A 21,402-nucleotide genomic window follows, 5' to 3' on the forward strand; every position below is an offset into this window, starting at 1 on the left:
TGTGACCAGAATTGTAGAGGTTTTAAATGATGATAAAGTCAGCCATATATGACGACAGATAGGGACATTGGCGCGTACTAAGTACTATGCCATACCGGTATCTTCTGAAAGAAAAACTTTTTTTTTTATTTTTTTGTCTGATTTAAAATGAATTTGCATCAAGATTATTTATGGCGTAATCATACATGTAAATAAGCACAAATAACTAAAAATTTCTAAGGTCATTCCGATTTTTTTGTGAACATTAGAATGTCAATTCTATTGATCTTTATTACTTAAGAATTTTAAAGGTTTTTTCTTTCTCCCGAATGCTTTCTGAAAGAGCGTTATAGTATTATATTGTTAGTAGCTATTGATCTAATGCTTTTCATAGAAAAGGTGTGCAACGCAAACATTGAATTTATTGTTGCACAGCATATGTCCAACCTTATTTTGAAATATTAAACCAGAAATGTGCATGGCTGCATAATCACTCAAAATCATTTTAATCAAAAGATCTATCTAAGTGTCCATAAATGTTGAGAAGATCGTGGCGACTAGTAATCATTTTTTCCTCCTTTTGATGAGGGTAAGATGTTTCCATTGATGTTGGCGCTAGTACGAACGATACATCGGCTATCTAAGGATGAACGCCGTCTGGGCAATTAGGTTCCAATACGAACAGTGTTTTATAATAGTGCAGGTAAGATATGTTTAAATTATTCTTCTGCTTATAGTATTATACCATGAGGATTTACTCATTGAAGCTATTCCCTCAAGGTTCAATGGGTGGTAAATTTGGTTAATTGGTACGTGATATTATTTAATACAACTGTAACAGGTGTTTCAATATTATTGCTAGTTCAAGACAAAGAAAATAACGAGGAACCACATCTTTATCATGTAAGTCCATTCCTCATGGAAAAGCAAAGAAAACTCTGACGTGGCCTTTATATTTTTATTCGGGTATTTAAGTGCATGCTTCTAGTACAGCTGAAAAATTGTTTTATACTATTGTGCTTTTCATTCTTTGCATATTTCGTAATGTGTATAAATACCCAAGTCTATGCGCTTTCTTCTATTTAATTAAATTTTACACAGCATTTTAAATGCATATTACTTTGTTGGCTCTACTTTCTTTGTACTTCACACTCTCACAGGCTGCAAACTTAAAATGTATCCATTCAGAACATCAATTAGCTAGACATGACGAACCACTGACAGTAGACACTGGGAGGGCTCCGACAGAATGCGCGAAAAAAGTACAGACTGACGGGGATCCCGATCCCGTTGGCGAGTTTCTCAGTTGCTATTTACCAGGAAACCCATAAATGATTTTTTTTTTATTATTTTCAAATAAAATCTACTTTAATTATTTCCTCCCAATTCCTCCATATCCTGTTCAGAATAACCAAGCAATGTCAGTACATATTTCAAACTCTTTTGGTTGATTCTTGCACCCGCTTGTTCTTGAACACGAGGCTTGGCGTTAAATGCGATACCAAGTCCAGCTTTGTTAAGCATCCACAGATCATTAGCACCATCCCCGACAGCAATCACTTGTTTTAAAGTTAACCCCTCAGCTTGTGCAATGACTTCAAGTAATTCCGCCTTACGGACGCCATCTACGATAGGGCCAATGGTTTCACCGGTGAGGGTTAATCCATCAGAGGAAACTTCAAGCTAAAGTGGTGGTGAGTAAGCGAATAAATAATTTTCCATGATAAAAATATTACCTGATTGGCAAAAGCATAATCTAATCCCAATTCAGCTTTGACATAAAGTGCTAAGGGCATAAATCCACCGCTAATAACAGCCAATTTGAATCCAAGCTTCTTCAATGCACGACACAAGAAACGAGCACCCTCAGTAAAAGTAAGAATCTGTTTGACGTTTTCTAGAACACCAACACTTGTTCCGTTTAAAAGATTTACGCGACGACGTAATGATTCTTTGAAATCAATTTCACCATTCATAGCAGCCTCAGTGATAGCCTTTGGAAAAAAAAAGTTCCTGTTAGAAGAAGGCAGATTAAACATGGTCTATTTTACTTACAGAAACTTGATCGACAACACCGGCATACCGGGCAATTTCATCAATGACTTCTTGATAAATCAAGGTAGAGTCCATGTCGAATACAACAAGTCTCTTATTCTTTCTGAAGACATCGTCACGTTGCAAGGCCACATCAGTACCATAACTTGCGGACAAACCAATGAGCTCAGTACGAAGCAAACTCATATCCATACCTCTTGGCACACTCAAACGGAGATCAGCACAAGAAAGTTTATCGTTATCCTTGTTCAATCTAATCATTTTCTCAACAGAGATACGATGCTTCAATAGTAAACGAGTCCATTCACTCAAGAAAGTAGAGTCTAATCCGTCTTGATTTAAGATAGTGGCAGCATATTTAATACGTTCTGAATAAGGGGCTTCTTCAAGAGATGATGGGATATAAATAGGTGCAGAAACGCGGTTTTCTTTCTTCTTGTCTTTTTTCAGATTTTCTTTTTGTTCGCGAATCAAAGGTTCAGTCGCTTGAGAATCAGGAATATCATAAGTCAACGAAGCGTCCCATTTTTGGGCAGCTTCAGCTAAATCACGGAAAATGGCGACATTATCAGAATGTAAAGTGATGAGGACACCAAATGTGACGTTGTGATAGAGACGGGACAACATAAAATCATCCACATTACAAGGATGTCTAGCAAGACAGTCAAGTACTGCACCAACAATATCTGTACCATGAGGGCCGGATAAGGAAACGAGCACTTTTTGATTTGGAACAATAAAGGTAGGTGGTAATACAGTGGATGGGTTTAAATGATGAGAGCGACTTCTTACCATAATTGGCGATGTTGAAGACAAGTTTGCTACAGCAGCATTGCCGTCCAAATGCTGCTCATTTAGCTTGTTCATTACTCTTTTCTTTAATGCTGTTAAGTCTTCTGCCTTGACAAGGGGTAATTGAGCAACACGCTCCAGGTAAGGTTGGGATAACGAGAGACCTGAATGACGATCGTTCTTCTTGAGAATCTTTGTAATGCCAGTATAGTTGAGAAACACAAATCTTTCAAGTGTGATAATTCTTTTTAATAATGTGGTGGTTGCTTCAGCAGAGTTATCGTTTATGATTTTTGGGCCTTCTTGTACTAGCTTTTGTGATTCTTTTTCGAAAAATTTGGTGGATTTCTCAACTTGTTGGTCTAACTTTTCAATAAATGCGACCACGCATTTTTGCAGTTGGCCGAGGCGCTCTGACACGAGTTGGGCAAAGGGCTGTTGTTCTACCTGCGTATTTTCGAGTTTAATTGAATTTGAATAGACTTGTTCCTTTAAAATGGTTTTCAAGTCATTATAATCGATACAGTTGATAGCATATTCTTCTGGCAAGTGCGATTTACGCTCTTCCAAATAGTTTCCAAACTTCATTTTGTGTGTTTATAGTAAGAAAAAGGGGAAATATGAAATGATGTGGTTGAGATAAGATACAGAAATTGGAACAGTCCCGATGAGTCAGATTTACACTACAGGACCCAGATGCGGAAGTCTAAAATTGGGTTTCATTCAAGATATGATGCAGTCTAAGGAACAGCTCGAGTTGGACGACCCAAAGGTGAAGTTCAAAACATTAACTTTCTATCCGAAGACGAAGTGGTCAGCTGTTTTAAAACCTATGGTAATGACGTTGAAAAAGCAACCGACTTGATATCAAGTTATGAGTTCCTTCAGGTAGCGGAATGTGTAGGGGAGGGGGTAATCCAAGATTAGTCTCAAGACAGGACTATGTATTGTGCACGCGAGAGCAATTGATTCAAAAGAAGAACAAAAATAAGAGCTGCAAGATCTGAAAGTCCTAAACAGTACTTAATCCATAATGAATGTGGACAATGATCTTTATTGTTTGCTGGCATCAGTGTGGGATTAAATGATGCACTTTTATTTTTTACAATCGCTACTAAGAGATAAAAATTATTAAATTCATAGCACAGATCTAGAACTATAACTTGCTATTGTAAACATCATTTTACTTAGCATTTAATTTTGCTTTATTTAAAAAAAAAAGCAGATCATCTCACGAAACGCTGTTAAAGACGATCTTTGGTTGATTCAAAAGACTGATCTATCCAAGGCACTGATTATAATAGTTTATAGATACAAATATCCCGCATAAACGAGACTGCTTCTTAAAAATCCGTACACTACAAAAGACCACCTGTTTCAAAAGATTGTAAATCAGCTCAATTGATAACCAGAAACCTCTAAGATATCGTTTGCAAGAATTATAATGGCAGTTGATAAACTGAAACGTGAGATTATTTCTATGCAAGATAATTTAAAAGCAAACAGTTTATCGCTGTCATAAGTGCTATGCGTGTCCCTCTTTAAAAATATTATTGCAGTGGTCTTATCTAAAATGATACAACAGTCGTTTTAATCTTGTAAAAAAACAAGTGACCGTGTGACACCGGGTTTCAATTCATGTAAACGTTTATGAGGGCCATCCTTGTTCCTACAAAGTTATTTCACACAACATAATTTCTGGTGAGAAGGGTGTAATCCAAATAAGAAATCAAAATACACCCATACAACAACTAAATATTGAAGCTGCCTCAGTGAGAATTGTCCAGGACGAGTTTTTTTTTAGACATTGCTCTCAATTTTAAGCTTTTAAGTTGCTGAGCCATGTTTTGATATTTTAAACTTTATGTTCTGCATCTTGACATTGAAGGCATTATGCAATCAGCCTGAATAAAATTGGAAATCATGGTTTCACCAGAGGCGGGGTTACACGAATACGCTTGTTGATCGTAGTAGATGATCTATTGTCAGAACACTCTGCAGGATTATGAGCATTTTATAAGTTATCTCAAAGTGTATCACAATTGATATATTATGCTCTTTTAAAGACGCCAGCCATAGCTATTTTCTTCCAGTTAGCCATATTTATTGCAAGGTAAAATATATTTAAATCAGAAAATATGCTTACATAAGGTATGAGGTTTTCGATAACCAAGTATACATTAAGACTATAATAAAGTTGATATTTGAAAAAGAGAGGGTTGAAAATAACAATGAAGTGCATGTGGTGATGATCGGGCATTAAAATAGTTTCTGACACTTGTACGGGTATCAAATGTAAAAAATAAATCCAACAACCTTAACTACTTGAAATCTCGTACTTTAGGTATATCCGGAAATTGTCTTAAATGTGATGCAAATTTTGGTTTTGATATGTGACCATTTGTGGTATGCTTGATACCTTACAGTATGCCCGGGAACATCAGCATCTGATGAGGGAACTTTCTTTGTTTTGGGATAATTAACACAGAAGTAAAATATATCATTAGAACTTTAATATTATTTTAGAAAAGTGACCAATCTGCATACTTTTTTTGCAATCGAATGTATCGTTCACTTGGGACGTGACTTGTTTGCGACACAGCCTTAATTTGGATTTTGTTCAATTGATGCACACTGCGGTACTATAAATGAACGCGTTCCCAAAAATCATGGAGGAAAAAAATATTCAAAGCCTTTTTTAATACTATTCTAATTCTTGTTCAACATGTCCGATTTAAGCAGAATATATTCTGCTGTATACTCTGGTGTACCTGTATTTGAAATGGTTGTTAATGACGTTGCTGTGATGCGCCGAAGAACAGATTCATACATGAATGCAACACAAATTTTAAAAGTAGCAAATATTGAGAAAGGAAAACGTACAAAGATCCTTGAAAAGGAAGTTCTCATTGGCGAGCATGAAAAGGTTCAAGGAGGATATGGAAAATATCAGGGAACTTGGTAAAGAAAAAGTGTTGCGCGTGCTTCTTTTTTATATCTCTATCCTAACACACCACCGTACAAAAAAAAACAGGATTCCTTTTGATAAAAGTAAAGAGCTAGCTGACAGATACGGAGTGCTTGGCGATTTAAGTCCATTATTCAATTTCGAATTAGATGCTTTGGGCACCGAAGACGGAGAGGACTGTTCGCTACTAACAAAAGAACAAGCCATTGCTGAAAGAAGAAAGCTAAACACAGAGAATTTGCAACATACACACCCACAGCCAAAAGCTCCCCAAAAATATAAACAGAAAGCACAACACAATTTAAAACTTCATGCTCTGTCTCCTATCGGGCCTGCAGAGCTTTCACAACCACGTAAAAAGGCAAAAGTAGCTGCTTTAGAAGAAATAAATGAAGACACTGCAGCTGCCGACGAACGTGACCGAAGTATTCTCATGTCTATATTTTTGTCAGATAAGCCGGAACATATACCTGATTTACTCAAAAATACCCAAGGAAAATCAGGTTTTAATATTGATATGGTGATTGATGAACAAGGCCACACTGCGCTTCATTGGGCCACAGCGTTGGCTAGAGCAAAAACTGTTGAACTACTTGTTTCAAGAGGGGCCAACATTGCTTGCACGAGCTATACAGGGGAGACTCCGTTAATGCGTGGTGTCATGGTGACAAATAGTTATGAAAATAATAGTTTTGAAAAAACTTTTGAACTATTGAAGGAATCTATTCAAATTGTAGATAACAAAAAGAGAAGTGTCTTTCACCACGCTGCTTTGACGGCTGGTATCCAAGGTCGTACACATGCAGCCGTGTATTATATGAAGACTTTAGTAAAAGCCATCAGTAAAGAGAATGATGACACAGAATCAATTATTAATGCTCAGGACTCTCTTGGGGATACTGCCCTTAATATTGCCGCTAGATTGCATTGTCAACCTCTTGTGGATATTCTACTCAAAGCTGGTGCAACACAATCGGCCGAAAACAATAATGGGTTGCAAATGAGAGACTACAACGACGGGGTAGGAGGTACAATGGTTAAAAATGCAATTCACAAGTTAATTTTATCTTTGTACTTATAGGATACATATATGGAAGAGGCATCTGGATCTCAACGCGCGTATCCCACTTCATCTTTATATTCTAAAAGACCTTACGCCCCTAGTCAAAGAGGAAAAGAGATTGTAGCGAGTAAGACACAGGCCTAAAATACCTAATACAGTATTTTTTAAAAAGAAAACTAACACTTTATATGATTTTATAGCTGTGCAAAAAATTGTCGATGCATTAGATGATGAATACGGGGGACAATTAACGATAAAGGAACAAGAGCTTCAGAGTGTACAAGAAAGTTTGGATGCTGTTACGCAGGAATTGGAAACGACAAGGAAAGGTTTAGAGGAACGTCAAGCCCAGTCACAAAAATTATCTGAGGCTCAACAAAAGACCAAAAACATAGAGAATGCTCTTCAAATTGGATGGAGTCGTCTTGAGAGTGTCATGAAGCAGGCGGATAAACCCATGCCCAGCCTTCATGAAATCGAAAGTATGAGTGAAAGTGAAGATATCGATGCCATGTTCGACGCTCCTGAGCTCGTCTTTTCAGAAAATGCAACAGAAGAAGAGAAAAAGCAGCAGTTGGAAGCTTATGTGAAAGATATTCAGGCCAAGGTCAAAGCATACACTGCCAATGATCAGGAACTTTTGAATGAAATTAAAGATTTGGAAGACCAGTTTGTTGAAAAGGAAATGCAATGCAAACGTTTGATAGCTGCTTGCTGTAACTTACCGATTGAAAAGATTGATGATCTAGTCGAACCTCTTACATTGGCCATCGAGAGTGATCCACCAGATCTTGATCTTGCTCGGGTCATTGGCTTTATGGATAAAATCAGACGCCAGGGTGCCTTTACGGAGCCCTCATCGAGTATCACGTCTTTAAATATACCCGATTCACCACATATATCCATGTCACACGATCATGATACTATCATGGATGATGTACACAACCCTGTTTCTCCAGCATATAGAGACGATTCACATACACCAAATGCATCCCGCATTGTAATGAACTCGCCTAGCTACCATGACCAACCTGTGGCTCATAATACAGCTGGTACCTCCTACACAAAGTCCAGCGATAAAAGTGCTTTTAGCCGCTTAACTGAATCTGTTGAGCACAAGCTGGATTACCCCTCAAATGCAACCACTATTAACGCAACTAAAAGTCCAGAATCATCGTCGCAGCTGCCACCACAGTTAGAAAAACCAGAGTCATCAACAAATAAGGATGTCGAGATGAACTATTAGTAAACAATAATGGTTCTCATTTTGTCGATAATCATAAATAAATAAAAAAAAAAATCTATTTATCAGTGTATGTAATTGAAGTTAACCGATAAACATTTAAGTCCTTCCACCTTCTAAAGTAGCCTGATAATCGATTGTCTTTTATTTTTATTTTTTTATTTGTTCGTTAGTTTGTTAATCGCAAAAGCCTTTTTCTGTATACGAGAGTGTTGTTATCCTTAATAACATCAGCTTGTTTGTTAAACATTCAGGCTATTGCCGAATGTGATAAGGAGCACTACGACCAAGAAAAATGCAACAAATTTAATAGGCTGTAAATTTAGTGCAATGGGTTGATGTAAATGCTTTTTAAAAAACGTAGAGGAGAGAAATAAATTTAATTTATTTAAAAAAAAGTTCAATAAAACAATGGTAGATATATTAAAAAAACTACCAGGAAGAGAAGAACAGTCGTCTAATTGAATGACGAAGTCCTGGTGTCCTTCTGGCAAAGGCGTTTTCGTTGTTTATAAACTGGGTCCATAATTTGCAGCATTTAAATTTTTTTTGCATACAGTAAGCTTCATCGTCCGTTAGGGGTATTGTTGTTGCCTCTTTGTAAGCCTGGCTGTGTTGCAAAAGGTCTAAAAGATCTTGATGAGACCAAGTGTGATAACAACCTGTACACATTAAGCTTTTGATACAATACATGTAAAAAAAAATCATTGCTTGTCTAGGCTTAATAGACTGCTCTAATTTGAAATAGAAACTTGACTTATCCACACGTAGCATGTTTTCATACACACAGTTCCATTTACTAACGCCCCGGTTTAAGTCGTCAAAATTGAGTGTCTTTTCGGTTACATAAAAGTCGCCAGAACAGTCAGTGTCGAAATTGTCGAGGCATGCGAAAAACACAAATGCTTTTCTGGTGAATTTTTTGAGGTATTTTTCATAGATGCTTTCCTTTTTGCTGTTATGTAAAGTGTCGATGATATTACAAAAATCCGATACTGATCCTTTAACGTCTTTTTCTTGTTCAGGTCTGTCCAATTTATAGACGCGATAGATAACTCTGGGTGTGTTATCACCTTTAATAACGTACTCTGAGTTTACTGCGCTTGCCTCGTAGTTAATGTGTTCTTTTCGAAATTTTCATCCCACCCTTAGGAACTCTTTTACATTTAAGAATGCGCCAATGTTTACTTCATCAACAACCCTGCCTTCGTGTTTTTTGACTCCTGAATATACTACGGTATGGTCGGGATGGAGAGCAACGTTTTTGCAAAATTGGTATAGTTTCATGCGGTTTTATTTTCTCGAAAGATGGGTCCTTTATATAGGATGAAAATATAAATCACGCGGGTTCCACAATCAATTAACTTGTGGCATAAACCGTTATAATTATTTTTGGCAGCTGAGTAAACGTTTTGTTAACAACTTTAAAAACTTGTATTTTTGGACTAAATATTATTGTACAGTAAAAACGGTAAATTTTGTCACTTTGAGAAAATTGAATGTCTGTAACCAAAAAAATTAATGGCACTAAGCCAAAAATGATTGTTCCTTTATGTCTACATATTCAGGGCTGGCTGAATATCAATTATTAAAGTGAAACCTGTCAAATATACAATAGGCGTATTGTCAATTGAAGATCGAGCATCTCATGGTACCTTCGAGAATCTTGTTATTGACGAGCGATCATATCATTGGATTGTATTATCTGGAATAAATGTATGACTATTGTTTTCTATATGTTGATAAGTAATCAATGCGTAGTAAATAGAGTGTAATAGCATGTATTTGATTTAAAGAGTAATGCAATAATGATTTATAGAAAGGTTATCAGATAAGAAAGAAAGAATTGATGATAGAGTTATATCTGTATATAAGCTCGATCACAACAGCATCCAAGATTTCTTTAGTGAAAACATCAATCATGAGTTGACTATGCTGTTGAGGTGCTAAGAGAAATACATGAGATAAAGCGAGTGCTTCATGGATCGATGTTTCCATATAAAGCAAAGCAGATGCTGTGATGTTAAATACCTTTTGTTGAAATATCATGAATAATGTCGAGATGTTTGTGCCTTTGAACATCCATCCAGCTGAAGCATTTGCATGAGAAAGCAGTGTCGATGATGCCTGATGTCCAGGCAGATCTAGGAGATCAGCGTCATTATGTCTTGTCATATCCGCAGAAGCCGAGTCATCGGTGGAATTCTCATTATCAGTGGCAACGAAGCAGTTAGAATTTAAAACAGAATCTGCCAGTACAGGCGTATTCGCAGACTCTTGCCAGTCATTAGTCTCTTGATTATCAGAATTCGAGGTAATAGAAGTGGTGTTATCATCGATTGATGGTGACGTCGAGCGATGAGTTGTATCATGGCTGGAAACGCGAACGGATGTCGAGCAATTGACATCAGGCAAGACTTGAATTTCTTGTTGAATAACTTTTTGCACGTATTCGGCACTCCTGAGATGTGCGTCAAGATCCGTCACCAATCGTGTTTTCTGTAACCAAAACTGTTTGCTTGCGAAGGAACTTTTCCATAAATTGAATTCCTTTGTCAGCCTATCGCAATCATCCGGTATATACATGGATATAATGTTCTTATACCGCGAATAAGCGTAGTCCCTTTTGAACAAATCGAATTTCTCACAAAAAGCAGGAAAAGTGAGGGTGGCCTTATTTTCGATGCAATAGGTGATGTGTTGAGGATTGTTGACTTTCCGGTTCATTCCTACAGCCATTTGCTTTTTGTGGGCAGATTCGCTATCACTTTTGTTGGCCGGTCGCTTTTGTGACATCAAGAACTTCGTCAAATTCAAATAAATGGTAAGAAAACAAGGTAACAAAGCAGGAAGTTGGAACACTGAAAAAAAACGGAAATGTCTAGACCTCCGTATTTTTTTCAAACGTATTTTTTTTATACCACTTACAGGAATTCTGGCCAGAAGACCAGCAGACCAGTATGATTGCACCTGCTTACAGTCCAATCCCAGCTATTTACGGTTTGTGAGTTCCAACAATTCAAGAACTCTGCCTAGGAGGTCTCCCTCCTATAGCAAAGGCTAGCTGCAGCCGCAATATCACAATTATATATCTTTTTCAATTTAGCTTCTTTTCAAAGAAACAAGAGTCACTACTAAACAAACCTTTTTACTTTCATACGATAAAAGAAGTATGTTAAGGGAAAAGAAAATGAGAAAAATAAAGTGTGTGAACCAGCTTTACTTATAGATAAACAAGCTTATGTCAGGATGATTTCATTTGTCTATTTTATCATCCATAATGTATGAGCCTTTACTTAAAACAGAAACACTTGCAAAAACCTCCCAAGCAAGTCAGAGCTTGGTAATTGTCTATCTGCATTCCAGTAGTAGCTTGTAATGACAGTAAAGCAGATTTTATGGAAAACAGAAAACGATCATCCAATGAAGTTTAGATGATATGGCATGTCAATCGACGTGTAGACCATCACGCTTGAAAAAGAGAACCTGTATATACCACCTGAGCTATACTATATATAGTATTTTCTCTTATATACCACCTGCCGGATTGTACCCGGACAATCGATGCCCGGCAGGTGGTAGATAGCCCATTATACGTGTAGATATGGATTAATAAAACGGCATTTTTTAGGCTCATAAAGTTATTTTTTGACTTACAGTTAACGTAAATAGATAATAGTAGGAACACAGTAATACTTTATTATGCTTCACTTTACTTTACTTCAAAATAATTTGGAAATCATCTCTTTTAAATGCTATAAATGAGGCCTTTCGGCAGTCAACACAGATTAAACAGTACTTTAAATATAGGCTTTCAAAAACAGCTTTGCTTTAGATGTCGATAAAAGTGAATTAACATACTTAGTTTTTCGCTGTAAGCATGGAAATGCTCGTAAGACTACTATTGAAATCGTTGAGGAAAAAGAGAACAAACGATCAAGCTGTAAGAATAAATATCCAATCCAATTAAGATTCAAGCATCGAAAGCTTTTACGGGTACAAGCAGTAGACCAATCTGATAAGGTTAACCGAGAACACTTGCACGGCCATTTATTGTCTACGGAAAGTATGAAGGAAAATACGTTACTAGACAGAGCACTGTTAATCTTGTAAAGAAATGGTGGTAGGAGGGTTCTGCCTATTTAACACCTGCCAGACTTCACATAACAGACAGGTGGTAATTGACTTTATGAGCCTAAAAAGTGCCGTTTTATTAATCCATATCAACACGTATAATGGGCTATCTACCACCTGCCGGGCATAGATTGTCTGGGTACAATCCGGCAGGTGATATATAAGAGAAGTTACTATATATAGTATAGCTCAGGTGGTATATACATATTTTCATGATGAAATTGTCAGAATAAGCATATACCGCTCAATATACATTGTTTCATAAATATTGCATTGTCTTTGATTGTATATTCTTATCTTTAGAACATAAAGGTAACCAAAGTCACCCGATATTACTTTGTGGCTACGTGTGCTTTGACTATCCCTAAGAAGAATGTTTTTAGAATGATGCAATTTTTACAAGCACAGTATTATCTACATATATGGAGGAGATCATACATTGCTATAGTTGCTAAACTCATGAATTATGAGCCAACAACCCTTTCAATACTTTTGAAAGCAGCACAAAGTTATGTACAGTATGAATATCACTTTATTCATCTAAGGAATGATGGCTATCTGCAAAAGCAATTCGAGTGAAAGTATCCCCGAAAAATTTCGAGAATATAACTTTAGTTTTTTAAGCGTTCTGCAAACAATTGAGACCGAATCTTGGGGAAAATGACATAGACAGCTATGAAGATCAAGCTCTATAAAATGCTAAACAAGTCAAAGGCACAGACCAAACAGATTATACACTTTGAGATTGACAATGCATAAAAAATATCATGATGTGACTGTGAGGTGTAAGGGGTTAAAACAAAATAAAAAATCCTGGGATTGTTAGCCGCCCTTTATTTTTTACACCCACACAAAAAAGAAAAAAAAATGGTACAATCCAGCATAGTAGTACCATCTACCAGTCATCGTAAAAGATCAATTGATGTTTCAAGTAAAGAAGAGTCTGGACAAGATGAAGAGGTAACTTTCTCAAGAAAACTTTTTTTTTTTTTTTATTATATACACTAAAAAAGAAAGCGAGTAGATTAAAAGACCTCGTTTGGAAACCAGTGAAGCAGGAAAGAATCGCAACAAACGATTGTTTGGTGCTTTATTAGGCACGTTAAACAAGTTTAAGAACGAGACAGAAAAGACAAGTGAAGTGGTAAGTGTGTGAATAGTTTTTTTTTTTTCGTGTTTCAAAAAAAAAAACTGAACGAATGACGTGTAGGATAAAAATAGACGAGAGATCAATGAGAAACTTCATGAAAAGTTAGAATTGGAAAGAAAGGAATTGCAAGAGCGGTTACAGGCACGTAAAGAAGAAAAGCAACGCATGTTAGAGTTAAAAATAAAGGAGGAACAAGAACTACAGGCGGAAGAGCGAGAGTTAAAGAAACTAGAGCAACAGGAAAAGTTGGCGAATTTCTTGAGGACAGAGACAGAACCGTTTCTTTATTATCTACCTGAAACTTTGACGGACGAAATGAATCTCACAATAAAGGAACAAAAGGAACGTGTGATTGAATCAAGGAACAAGCTTGAGAATAAAGGATCGTTATTGTGATTAATATCTATGTATTTATAATAAATATGTGTGTGTGTGTGAGAGAGTGAGTGAGTGTATGTGATTTTATTTTGATAATGTTTCCGTCAAGGAAAGCAAATAGTTTTTTTTTTTTTAAATGGGTATCATCATTATTTTATGATTCGCTTTCTAACAACAGATCAGAGAGTTTTCTATGACTAGGACTATCGAATTTTTCAAGCTCTTTGCAAACCTGATGAGAGAGTTGATGCTTTTGAAGAGAAGAAAGTAAAGTCAAGACCTTTTGGATAAAGACCAAACCACGTACTTGATCTGCCAAAACCTCTGATAAAACGGATTCCTGCGATAAGGCCTCCAATAGCAGAGTTTGTGCATCTTCATCCACCGTCTGATTGATTAATTTATAAATGATTTGAGAGCCCAATTTATGAACACATAATTGAGCCAAATGAGGAGCCAATCGAGTAGCCAAGACATGCATACGACCATCTATCTGTGTGGACTCTATCAACCAGGATAGAAGTAACGCACCATTGGCGTTTGTGGCCAAAGCTAGTGCGTTTTGACATAGAGAAGAAGCCACAAATCGTTGTTGATTGTCACTGATGAATTCACTTTCGAGGATACCTCGCATAGATCTAGCACCAAAACGACCTTGTGAGATGATCATGACTTTTTCTACCATGGCATCAAAAATAAATTGGGTTTGTTGACCCAAACGAAGACAGCATTGGACAGCGTAATTTCCAAATTGGTCCAATAAGAGAGGAGGAATATAAGGTTTGAGGTATTGACTGATCAGGTTGACTTGTTCCGGAGTCTTTGCAAGATCAATCATTTTTTGTGTGGCCCACGTTCCATTCTTGTGGATACTGATGGCTGCCAAATGAGGGCCAATTTTCTCCAACATTTGCGTCTTTGTATCTTCAGAGCATTTTTCAAATAACCGTTGAACAACTGTGTTACCAATGTAATCTACCATTGTTAATTATAATAAAAAAAAAGTCAGTTTACTTGTTTTTCTTATTATACGTATTACAAAGAACTTACCACTACTAATTTCTGCAATATCTTGCATACATTCTTGTGCAATTGCTTCAGCTTCCTCGTTTCCTTTACTTGCACTATCTGCTCTTTTACGCATATCACGAAGACGTGCAGCATCGAATTGCCGATTGGCACTCAGCTCAGGAACTGCCCGTATAGAATCAAAATAGACAGATGAAACTTTGAGGTCTACAAAGGGTGATTTGTTAATGATTGAATAACAGAATAATAAAAGTTTTTACCTTTGACATAAGAGAGACATATATCCTTGGGAACATTAAACTGAGTCATGATTTGAACAAGATCGTTTTGCCAAAGACTAGTGGTATCGGTGGCGGTGGTTTCTTCATTAACAACAGAAGATGATGATGAAGAAGATGAGGTAGAATTCTTATTGTTGGTGACAAGTGGAGGAGGAGGGGGTATTTTAGCAAAGCCTACACGAGCGCTGGTAAATCCTTGAGCAGCAATTTCGTTTTGTAACAAAGCATCTCTTGCGGCAATGGCACTGTCGGTAGATTCAAAATTGATGAAGCCGCAGTTTTTATGAGACAAGACACGTACGGATTCGATATTACCGTATTTCTGAAATAAGTTTTGTAAGGAAGTGGGTGTTGTATTTCCTGGTATATTTCCTAGCCCTAATATATTTTATGGTTAGATTAATACATATTGAAATTTAATAATGACTTACATAATGCTCGGGTAGGTTGTAATACGTTGGTCTCGGTGACAGCAGCAGCATCTGCTTTTCCAAAGCCAATGCGAACTATACAAGCACCAATTCTTCCTCCCATGCGAGTCAAGACTTCCTCTTTGGCTCGTACGGCATCTTCGACCTGATAAAAATTGACAAAGCCACACTCCTTTTCGACAAGTAGACGGACACTTTCGATAGACCCAAAAGCAGAAAATACAAGAGTTAAAAGCTCAACGGTGATTGTATGATCGATATTGCCCACCCAAAGTGAGCGTGTGGATAATTGTGAAGAATTTTCACGAAAGGTGGGTGTGGATTGACTATAGTTTAAGTAAGGTTTCTAATGAAATGCCACAATAAATTAAAAATTGATTTCACTAGTATGATTACAATATATGTATATATTACCTCTGCAGTATTATTGGTGGTTGTGGTGATTGTGGTTGTGGTGGTAGGTTCATATATATTGGCTAATAATTCCGAATCCCCCAAAGACAAGGCATCTTCTTCTCTCATAGAAACAAGGGGAGAAGATCTTTGTTGAATAGGTTGAGTCCATAAACCTATTTGTGGTGGGGGTAGTCTACCTGCATCCGCACGTCCCATACTAGATGCACGAGGTCTATTTTGTTGTTGTCTCGTAAATCCTTCCAACGGACTTGCAAAAGGTAAAGGTGTATTATTGGAGTTTAATCTTTCATTATTTTCATAAATGGCTGTAGCATTGACGGAATAAGATCGATTTCGATTTGTACCTGATAAAAGAGATCGACTTGGCATGTGAAATTCGGGAGGCGATTGATGATGAAATAAGCTATTCTGATGTTCCTTTTCTTCCTCCTCTTCTTCTTCTTGTAAGCCCAAAGAACGCATAGTACGAGCAATTGAGAAATCACTATCGTTTTGTAAGAGTTGTTCGGAAGAAGGAGAAAGGGGAGCATCATGTCTCAAGTTCCAAAAGGAAGAGGAAGGAGAAGGTTGAGGTAAGTTGAGTGAGCCCGAACGATGTCTACCAGATTCGATGGTTAATAATAAGGCTGCACTTGAAGAAGGTCGGTTATTGACTTCAGTCTGGATAAAAGAAGGCATAGTGCCTGCACGAGGACGACGAGAGGAAGGAAGCTCTGAAACTTTAGGTCTTTGAAACTGATGATACACTGTTTGTTCTGTTTCTTCAAATACAACATCTAAATCTCTACTTGCATTCATTAGTTTCTTTTTTTCATCTCTTCTTTCACAAAATAATAGTTCACCTTGTGGAGGAATACACAGACCCCGACACTTGTTGTCTTAATGGGCTTGCTTCCTTCATTCTTTAGAGATGGACTAAATAATAATAATAAAAAAGCGGAGAAAAAGAGGAGAGAAAGCGAAAATTCACCTACAAATGTTACACCTATTTTAAAATAATTTAAAGAAGGAGGGTAAACAATGCTTTTTTGTTGCGATTAAAACCCAGCATACTTTTTGATTGTTCTTACTACTTCAAAAGGACCTTTTTTTAAATAGCAACAAGTGCTAAGGATTTATTATTATGATCTAAAAATTTGTTCCCGAGAATAATATTAGAGGTGCAGTGCAGAGATAGGTTTTGATATTTGGATGATGAAATGTGCATAAATGTAGATTAATCGATGGGGGGAGAGAGAGATGGACTGCTTTTTAATCATTATCGATTAAAAAAAGGGTGACTAAAAAAAAAATAATCTATAGGATCCCTTTTCTTTCGTTTAAACATAATATGCTCGAGTATATCCAAACTAAAGAAGAGCGTGAAGCCTTTATTGACAAGTATGACAACTTTTTGTTCGACTGTGACGGTAAAATACAAACAAAAAGAGGTTGCTTAATAGAATACTTAACCCGTTTTTTTAAAAATAATAATTGATAGGTGTATTGTGGGAAGGTACTAATATGTTTACTGGTGTACCTGAAGCCATGAATCTTCTTCGGGAAAAGGGTAAGCGAGTATTCTTTGTCACTAACAATAGTACAAAGTCTCGTTCTTCCTTCTTGAAAAAGTTTGAAGGTTTTGGCATCAAGGCCGAGCTTGTAAGTGAAGGAAACTACAAAATAATTAAAAAGGGAGTTCTAACAACTATTGTTGAATAGAGTGAGGTATTTAGTTCTGCTTTTGCTACTGCTGCGTATCTCAAGCATGTCTTGAATTTCCCCGAAGACAAGAAAGTATATATTGTGGGTATGGATGGTATTAAGCATGAGTTGGAGGCTGAAGGTATTCGTAGCTGTGGTGGAGAAGAAGATTCTGGAATCACAGATAACGACCCTGTCCCCGATGATAAAGAGGTGAGAGAAAAGAAATGGGATTATATACAAGTAAACTAAAAGATAGGACGATTTTTTTAAAAAAAGGTGGGTGCTGTTGTCATTGGACTGGATACAAAGGTCAACTATAAAAAGTATTCCAAGGCCTTTGCTTATCTGACTAGAAATCCCGGCTGTTATTTCATTGTGACCAATGAAGACACAACTTTCCCTCAACATGGAGATTTTTACCCTGGTGCAGGTGCTATTGCTGCTCCCATTATTGCTGCTCTTGGTAGACGTCCTGATGCTGTCTTGGGTAAGCCTGCACAAAACATGTTGGAGGCTATTCGTGCCGAGTAAAGTATCCTTTTTCTTGTACTAGTGGTAGCGATTTTAACTTTTTTTTCTTTTAGATCCCATATTGATTTGAAAAAGACTTGTATGATTGGTGATAGATTAGACACTGATATTGAGTTTGGTATTAATGGTGGTGTAGATACCTTGTGTGTATTAACGGGTATTACCACCAAAGAAGTCTTACTCTCTCCCGAGAATAAGGTTAAGTCTACTTATTACATTGATGCCTTTGGTGATTTAGCCAAATAAATTATAATTTTTTTAATATGAAGTAAAAATTCTTTTTTTTTTCCCTACTTTTTATTCTGTACAAAACAATGTTGAAAGTGGAGCGGTTTGACTTGAAGTATACTAATTGCTATTGCGAAGAAAATATTTATCTCTTATGTAAAGAGATCGAAGAAAAGCAACCCGACATGTTGCATAGCACCAATGTCATTTACATTAGCAACGACATAAAGATGGTTAGACTCCCCCCCCCCTTAAACAGACACGCACACTGCTTAATAAAAAGATGATAGGTACCTTTATGGAAACAAAAGGCGGGTGTGGATGAACAGCCAGTGGTTTGGGTAAGAGAAACGTGGTCTACAGAGGAAAAAAGTAACACTAAAAAAAAAAAAAAATTGATTTAGGATTATCATGTCATTTTATTTGTGCAAAAAGATAAGGAGGCACTTGTGTATGATTATGATTCAGTACTTTCTTTTCCTTGTACAGCAGAGGAATATATTACCGAGACATTTAAGCCTGCTTATAAATTAAAAAGTGAATTTGACAGGTACACACACATTTACACAGTACAAAAAAAAAGTTTTATTAAAGAATGAAATAGGTATTTTCGAGTGGTGCCTGCAGAGACATATTTAAGCTTGTTTTCATCAGATAGAAGCCATATGGTAAGAAGATGATTGATATAGAGAGTCTGGGTGATGTATTAAAAAAAAAAATATAGATCAAGAGCGATGGTAGCTATCATGCACCACCACCGGATTATCCAGCTATTCAATCCTGTGACGAAGTTATGAATTTAGATCAATTCATATCAATGAAGAAGAATAACAAGTATGGAATTGTGTGCAAGCAATTTTATAAAATATAGATTGTCATGCATGAGGAAAATAATAAACGTAATTGACAAAATAGGGGATTGTTTACGCACGGATGACGCGCGAAACCTTTTTTTTTTCTGACAAAGTGTAGCTTAATGCAAGCTGATTCTTTCTTTAGTTAGAAGCCCCTACTATTACAGCAGCATATTTCTTTGGGTGAATTAAACCATATCATCATCACACGGACTTTGCTATTGGTTGCAGTGTCTGAACGAGTATTGCCTGATGCAAAACGCGAAACACTGTGAAACGCTAAAGTTGTTAAATTCACATTTCGGGTAAAAAGAATGGTGGTACCACATGAAATAAACTAAAAAAACTTGCCCCCCCCCTTATTTTTATTTCTCTCCTTTCTTCTTCTTTCTCTTTTTTATTTGTTAAATATCATGCCATCACGAAAAGCACAAAATATATCAGAGGCGAAATTAGGACGGTTATTGGAATACAACCGAAATCTTCGAGATCAGCTTGATATACCCAGAATTACAATCTCAGAAGCATCGACAAGGTTTTTTTTGATATTGTTTGATTCTGCAAGCAGAAAAAGTGCTAACATGAATTTCTTATAGTCTGATAACGTATTGCAAGCAAACGAGAGATCCTCTTGTCCCATCTGTGTGGGGACCTATTGATAAAAAAGACGATCCATTTACACCTACAAATCATGGAGGTTGTTGTACAATCATGTAATAATAAAGATGTGTTTAAATTCTCGGGGGGTAATTTTATTTTTTTTACTCCTTAATATTTTGGGTTGATTTTGCCTGTGGTTTCGAATAATTTGATGGCTTCTAATAAAGTTTCTTCAGGAACTCGATGTTGCATCAAGAATTTATCATTCAAGTGTAAGACGGGAACATCAAAGATATATTTATCACGAAATTCTTTAGGACATTCTCCCTTGTGAATATCCAATACTGTCAAACTAAAAGGCGTCTATCGGAAAACCTGTGAGTCTGTTGACTGACTCAGTCAGTTTCATATCTATATATACCTTTTTCTGAACTCGCATAATAGCTTCTCTCGCTGTTGTGCATAAAGAGCATGTGCTCGAAGAGTACAAGGTGATGGCTGCTTTTCGAGTTGCCATGTTTTCTTGAATGTGAAAATAAAAGGTGGGTAAAAAAATAACAACACACCATTAAATTGCATTAAAGACCGTCCCAATCACAAGTCACGTATACCAGCAACCATTTCAAAAAAAAAAAAAAAAAAAAAATCACACACACACACTTCATAAAAATGGTAAAGAAACAAAAAAAGAAGCAACCGATTACAAGTCGAGTACAACGGACCGACGCCAAATTCAAACACTCGAGAGTAGAAACAGCACGACTAATTCGACGCTTTCATGTGCTGAATAAAGAGTTGGCCAAGTGCCGAGCAGAACCATGTGCAGCGTCCAGTGCTTATGAGGGCGAGATTTTGGCTGAAATGGAGTCCATGGGAGGACTTGATTGGTACCAAAAGGCCTCACAATTAGGTCAGAGTAAAGGAAGAGGAGGCGATTCTTCCAAATGGTTGATTCAAACCTTAAAAGCACATTGTAATGTGGATAGTGTAAAGAAACCTATCAAGGTGTTGGATATTGGTGCTGTGGCACCAGATAATTATAAGCCTTATAGTGCATGGATCACAGCCAAACCTATTGACTTAAATCCACAACACCCTGATATTCAAAAGCAGGACTTTTTACAGATGAAACCTACAGTGGATAAGTTTGATATTGTTTGTTTGAGTTTAGTGATTAATTTTGTTGGCGATCCCAAAGACCGAGGTAAATCGTGAATGTACAATATAAATGTGTGTGTGTATAATATACTTAGATAAAGGAAATAGGTCAAATGTTGATTCATACACGGGATTTCCTTAGTTTACCTTCAGTGACGGATCGATTACATTACCTCTTTTTAGTAGTTCCTTTACCGTGTGTGGATAATTCGAGGTACATGACACACGAGTATTTATTAGAGATGATGAAATCGATTGGGTATAAAAAATGCATTCAACATCATTTTTCGAATAAGCTTGCGTATTATTTATTTGAACTGACAGAAGTACCGGATACGAGCAAGATTAGTTGGAAAAAGAAGATTTTGCCTGGCAAGGAAGGTGGCGGACGAAATAATTTTGCTGTAGTTATAGAATAAACCCCT

General features: G+C 36.7%; 11 protein-coding genes across 11 annotated transcripts; 6 read left to right on the forward strand and 5 right to left on the reverse strand.

The window, feature by feature from the left end:
* Positions 1-1,177: 1,177 nt before the first annotated feature.
* On the reverse strand, positions 1,178-3,458 carry EV154DRAFT_463791 (HAD-like domain-containing protein). The gene is made up of 3 exons (XM_051597645.1): positions 2,035-3,458; positions 1,716-1,973; positions 1,178-1,662 (listed from the first exon to the last, which is right to left on the reverse strand). Exons 1-3 carry the CDS (start codon positions 3,412-3,414, stop codon positions 1,348-1,350), a joined length of 1,953 nt encoding a protein of 650 aa, XP_051458217.1. The 5' UTR covers positions 3,415-3,458; the 3' UTR covers positions 1,178-1,347.
* Positions 3,459-5,406: 1,948 nt separating this feature from the next.
* EV154DRAFT_442669 (uncharacterized protein) lies at positions 5,407-8,227 on the forward strand. The gene is made up of 4 exons (XM_051596997.1): positions 5,407-5,787; positions 5,861-6,815; positions 6,876-6,984; positions 7,058-8,227. Exons 1-4 carry the CDS (start codon positions 5,552-5,554, stop codon positions 8,101-8,103), a joined length of 2,346 nt encoding a protein of 781 aa, XP_051458218.1. The 5' UTR covers positions 5,407-5,551; the 3' UTR covers positions 8,104-8,227.
* A 286-nt stretch (positions 8,228-8,513) lies between these two features.
* EV154DRAFT_587884 (uncharacterized protein) lies at positions 8,514-9,387 on the reverse strand (the record flags this gene model as incomplete). Its single annotated transcript, XM_051606818.1, has 2 exons — positions 8,514-9,207; positions 9,265-9,387. 2 exons carry the CDS (start codon positions 9,385-9,387, stop codon positions 8,533-8,535), a joined length of 798 nt encoding a protein of 265 aa, XP_051458219.1. The 3' UTR covers positions 8,514-8,532.
* Positions 9,388-9,927: 540 nt separating this feature from the next.
* Positions 9,928-10,896, reverse strand: EV154DRAFT_481004 (uncharacterized protein; the record flags this gene model as incomplete). The annotated part of the gene is made up of 1 exon (XM_051598364.1): positions 9,928-10,896. The coding sequence occupies one exon, from the start codon at positions 10,894-10,896 to the stop codon at positions 9,928-9,930; it is 969 nt and encodes a 322-aa protein (XP_051458220.1).
* Positions 10,897-13,077: 2,181 nt separating this feature from the next.
* Positions 13,078-13,838, forward strand: EV154DRAFT_551332 (pinin/SDK/memA/ protein conserved region-domain-containing protein). The gene is made up of 3 exons (XM_051604972.1): positions 13,078-13,194; positions 13,259-13,378; positions 13,445-13,838. The coding sequence occupies exons 1-3, from the start codon at positions 13,102-13,104 to the stop codon at positions 13,778-13,780; spliced, it is 549 nt and encodes a 182-aa protein (XP_051458221.1). The 5' UTR covers positions 13,078-13,101; the 3' UTR covers positions 13,781-13,838.
* EV154DRAFT_442671 (armadillo-type protein) lies at positions 13,817-16,884 on the reverse strand. Its single transcript, XM_051596998.1, has 6 exons — positions 16,763-16,884; positions 15,918-16,704; positions 15,504-15,849; positions 15,052-15,450; positions 14,813-14,998; positions 13,817-14,737 (listed from the first exon to the last, which is right to left on the reverse strand). Exons 1-6 carry the CDS (start codon positions 16,819-16,821, stop codon positions 13,917-13,919), a joined length of 2,598 nt encoding a protein of 865 aa, XP_051458222.1. The 5' UTR covers positions 16,822-16,884; the 3' UTR covers positions 13,817-13,916.
* Positions 16,885-17,221: 337 nt separating this feature from the next.
* Positions 17,222-18,732, forward strand: EV154DRAFT_507240 (HAD-like domain-containing protein). The gene is made up of 5 exons (XM_051601390.1): positions 17,222-17,329; positions 17,401-17,561; positions 17,622-17,816; positions 17,883-18,133; positions 18,191-18,732. The coding sequence occupies exons 1-5, from the start codon at positions 17,251-17,253 to the stop codon at positions 18,381-18,383; spliced, it is 879 nt and encodes a 292-aa protein (XP_051458223.1). The 5' UTR covers positions 17,222-17,250; the 3' UTR covers positions 18,384-18,732.
* Positions 18,431-19,593, forward strand: EV154DRAFT_507241 (N-terminal glutamine amidase-domain-containing protein). Its single transcript, XM_051601391.1, has 5 exons — positions 18,431-18,598; positions 18,656-18,706; positions 18,770-18,915; positions 18,970-19,033; positions 19,090-19,593. The coding sequence occupies exons 1-5, from the start codon at positions 18,452-18,454 to the stop codon at positions 19,234-19,236; spliced, it is 555 nt and encodes a 184-aa protein (XP_051458224.1). The 5' UTR covers positions 18,431-18,451; the 3' UTR covers positions 19,237-19,593.
* On the forward strand, positions 19,594-19,963 carry EV154DRAFT_507243 (G-protein gamma subunit). The gene is made up of 2 exons (XM_051601392.1): positions 19,594-19,754; positions 19,816-19,963. The coding sequence occupies exons 1-2, from the start codon at positions 19,633-19,635 to the stop codon at positions 19,934-19,936; spliced, it is 243 nt and encodes an 80-aa protein (XP_051458225.1). The 5' UTR covers positions 19,594-19,632; the 3' UTR covers positions 19,937-19,963.
* Positions 19,964-20,442, reverse strand: EV154DRAFT_507244 (putative glutaredoxin). The gene is made up of 2 exons (XM_051601393.1): positions 20,241-20,442; positions 19,964-20,182 (listed from the first exon to the last, which is right to left on the reverse strand). Exons 1-2 carry the CDS (start codon positions 20,334-20,336, stop codon positions 19,988-19,990), a joined length of 291 nt encoding a protein of 96 aa, XP_051458226.1. The 5' UTR covers positions 20,337-20,442; the 3' UTR covers positions 19,964-19,987.
* A 46-nt stretch (positions 20,443-20,488) lies between these two features.
* Positions 20,489-21,396, forward strand: EV154DRAFT_563068 (putative methyltransferase-domain-containing protein; the record flags this gene model as incomplete). Its single annotated transcript, XM_051605760.1, has 2 exons — positions 20,489-21,023; positions 21,086-21,396. The coding sequence occupies 2 exons, from the start codon at positions 20,489-20,491 to the stop codon at positions 21,394-21,396; spliced, it is 846 nt and encodes a 281-aa protein (XP_051458227.1).
* Positions 21,397-21,402: the final 6 nt, after the last annotated feature.

The sequence above is a fragment of the Mucor mucedo genome, assembly GCF_025094135.1.
Source record: "Mucor mucedo strain NRRL 3635 chromosome Unknown EV154scaffold_40, whole genome shotgun sequence".
Taxonomy (NCBI): Eukaryota; Fungi; Mucoromycota; class Mucoromycetes; order Mucorales; family Mucoraceae; genus Mucor; species Mucor mucedo.

What these genes read in the sequence shown, in the direction of transcription:
- EV154DRAFT_507243 (XM_051601392.1), top strand. Translation starts at nt 19,633, where the DNA reads ATGCCATCACGAAAAGCACAAAATATATCAGAGGCGAAATTAGGACGG. An exon ending in ATCTCAGAAGCATCGACAAG is followed by an intron (nt 19,755 to 19,815) that starts GTTTTTTTTGAT and finishes AATTTCTTATAG; the next exon opens with TCTGATAACGTATTGCAAGC.
- EV154DRAFT_442671 (XM_051596998.1), bottom strand. Translation starts at nt 16,821, where the DNA reads ATGAAGGAAGCAAGCCCATTAAGACAACAAGTGTCGGGGTCTGTGTAT. An exon ending in TCTGTGTATTCCTCCACAAG is followed by an intron (nt 16,705 to 16,762) that starts GTGAACTATTAT and finishes GAATGCAAGTAG; the next exon opens with AGATTTAGATGTTGTATTTG. An exon ending in TATTGCAGAAATTAGTAGTG is followed by an intron (nt 14,738 to 14,812) that starts GTAAGTTCTTTG and finishes TAACAATGGTAG; the next exon opens with ATTACATTGGTAACACAGTT.
- EV154DRAFT_551332 (XM_051604972.1), top strand. Translation starts at nt 13,102, where the DNA reads ATGGTACAATCCAGCATAGTAGTACCATCTACCAGTCATCGTAAAAGA. An exon ending in AGTCTGGACAAGATGAAGAG is followed by an intron (nt 13,195 to 13,258) that starts GTAACTTTCTCA and finishes GAAAGCGAGTAG; the next exon opens with ATTAAAAGACCTCGTTTGGA. An exon ending in CAGAAAAGACAAGTGAAGTG is followed by an intron (nt 13,379 to 13,444) that starts GTAAGTGTGTGA and finishes AATGACGTGTAG; the next exon opens with GATAAAAATAGACGAGAGAT.
- EV154DRAFT_507240 (XM_051601390.1), top strand. Translation starts at nt 17,251, where the DNA reads ATGCTCGAGTATATCCAAACTAAAGAAGAGCGTGAAGCCTTTATTGAC. An exon ending in CTGTCCCCGATGATAAAGAG is followed by an intron (nt 17,817 to 17,882) that starts GTGAGAGAAAAG and finishes TTTTAAAAAAAG; the next exon opens with GTGGGTGCTGTTGTCATTGG. An exon ending in TTGGAGGCTATTCGTGCCGA is followed by an intron (nt 18,134 to 18,190) that starts GTAAAGTATCCT and finishes TTTTTCTTTTAG; the next exon opens with ATCCCATATTGATTTGAAAA.
- EV154DRAFT_507244 (XM_051601393.1), bottom strand. Translation starts at nt 20,336, where the DNA reads ATGGCAACTCGAAAAGCAGCCATCACCTTGTACTCTTCGAGCACATGC. An exon ending in TTATGCGAGTTCAGAAAAAG is followed by an intron (nt 20,183 to 20,240) that starts GTATATATAGAT and finishes GTTTTCCGATAG; the next exon opens with ACGCCTTTTAGTTTGACAGT.
- EV154DRAFT_463791 (XM_051597645.1), bottom strand. Translation starts at nt 3,414, where the DNA reads ATGAAGTTTGGAAACTATTTGGAAGAGCGTAAATCGCACTTGCCAGAA. An exon ending in GTGTTGTCGATCAAGTTTCT is followed by an intron (nt 1,974 to 2,034) that starts GTAAGTAAAATA and finishes TTTTTTCCAAAG; the next exon opens with GCTATCACTGAGGCTGCTAT. An exon ending in ATTATGCTTTTGCCAATCAG is followed by an intron (nt 1,663 to 1,715) that starts GTAATATTTTTA and finishes CCACCACTTTAG; the next exon opens with CTTGAAGTTTCCTCTGATGG.
- EV154DRAFT_442669 (XM_051596997.1), top strand. Translation starts at nt 5,552, where the DNA reads ATGTCCGATTTAAGCAGAATATATTCTGCTGTATACTCTGGTGTACCT. An exon ending in TGAGAGACTACAACGACGGG is followed by an intron (nt 6,816 to 6,875) that starts GTAGGAGGTACA and finishes TTGTACTTATAG; the next exon opens with GATACATATATGGAAGAGGC. An exon ending in AGGAAAAGAGATTGTAGCGA is followed by an intron (nt 6,985 to 7,057) that starts GTAAGACACAGG and finishes ATGATTTTATAG; the next exon opens with CTGTGCAAAAAATTGTCGAT.
- EV154DRAFT_507241 (XM_051601391.1), top strand. Translation starts at nt 18,452, where the DNA reads ATGTTGAAAGTGGAGCGGTTTGACTTGAAGTATACTAATTGCTATTGC. An exon ending in TTAGCAACGACATAAAGATG is followed by an intron (nt 18,599 to 18,655) that starts GTTAGACTCCCC and finishes AAAAGATGATAG; the next exon opens with GTACCTTTATGGAAACAAAA. An exon ending in ATGAACAGCCAGTGGTTTGG is followed by an intron (nt 18,707 to 18,769) that starts GTAAGAGAAACG and finishes AAATTGATTTAG; the next exon opens with GATTATCATGTCATTTTATT.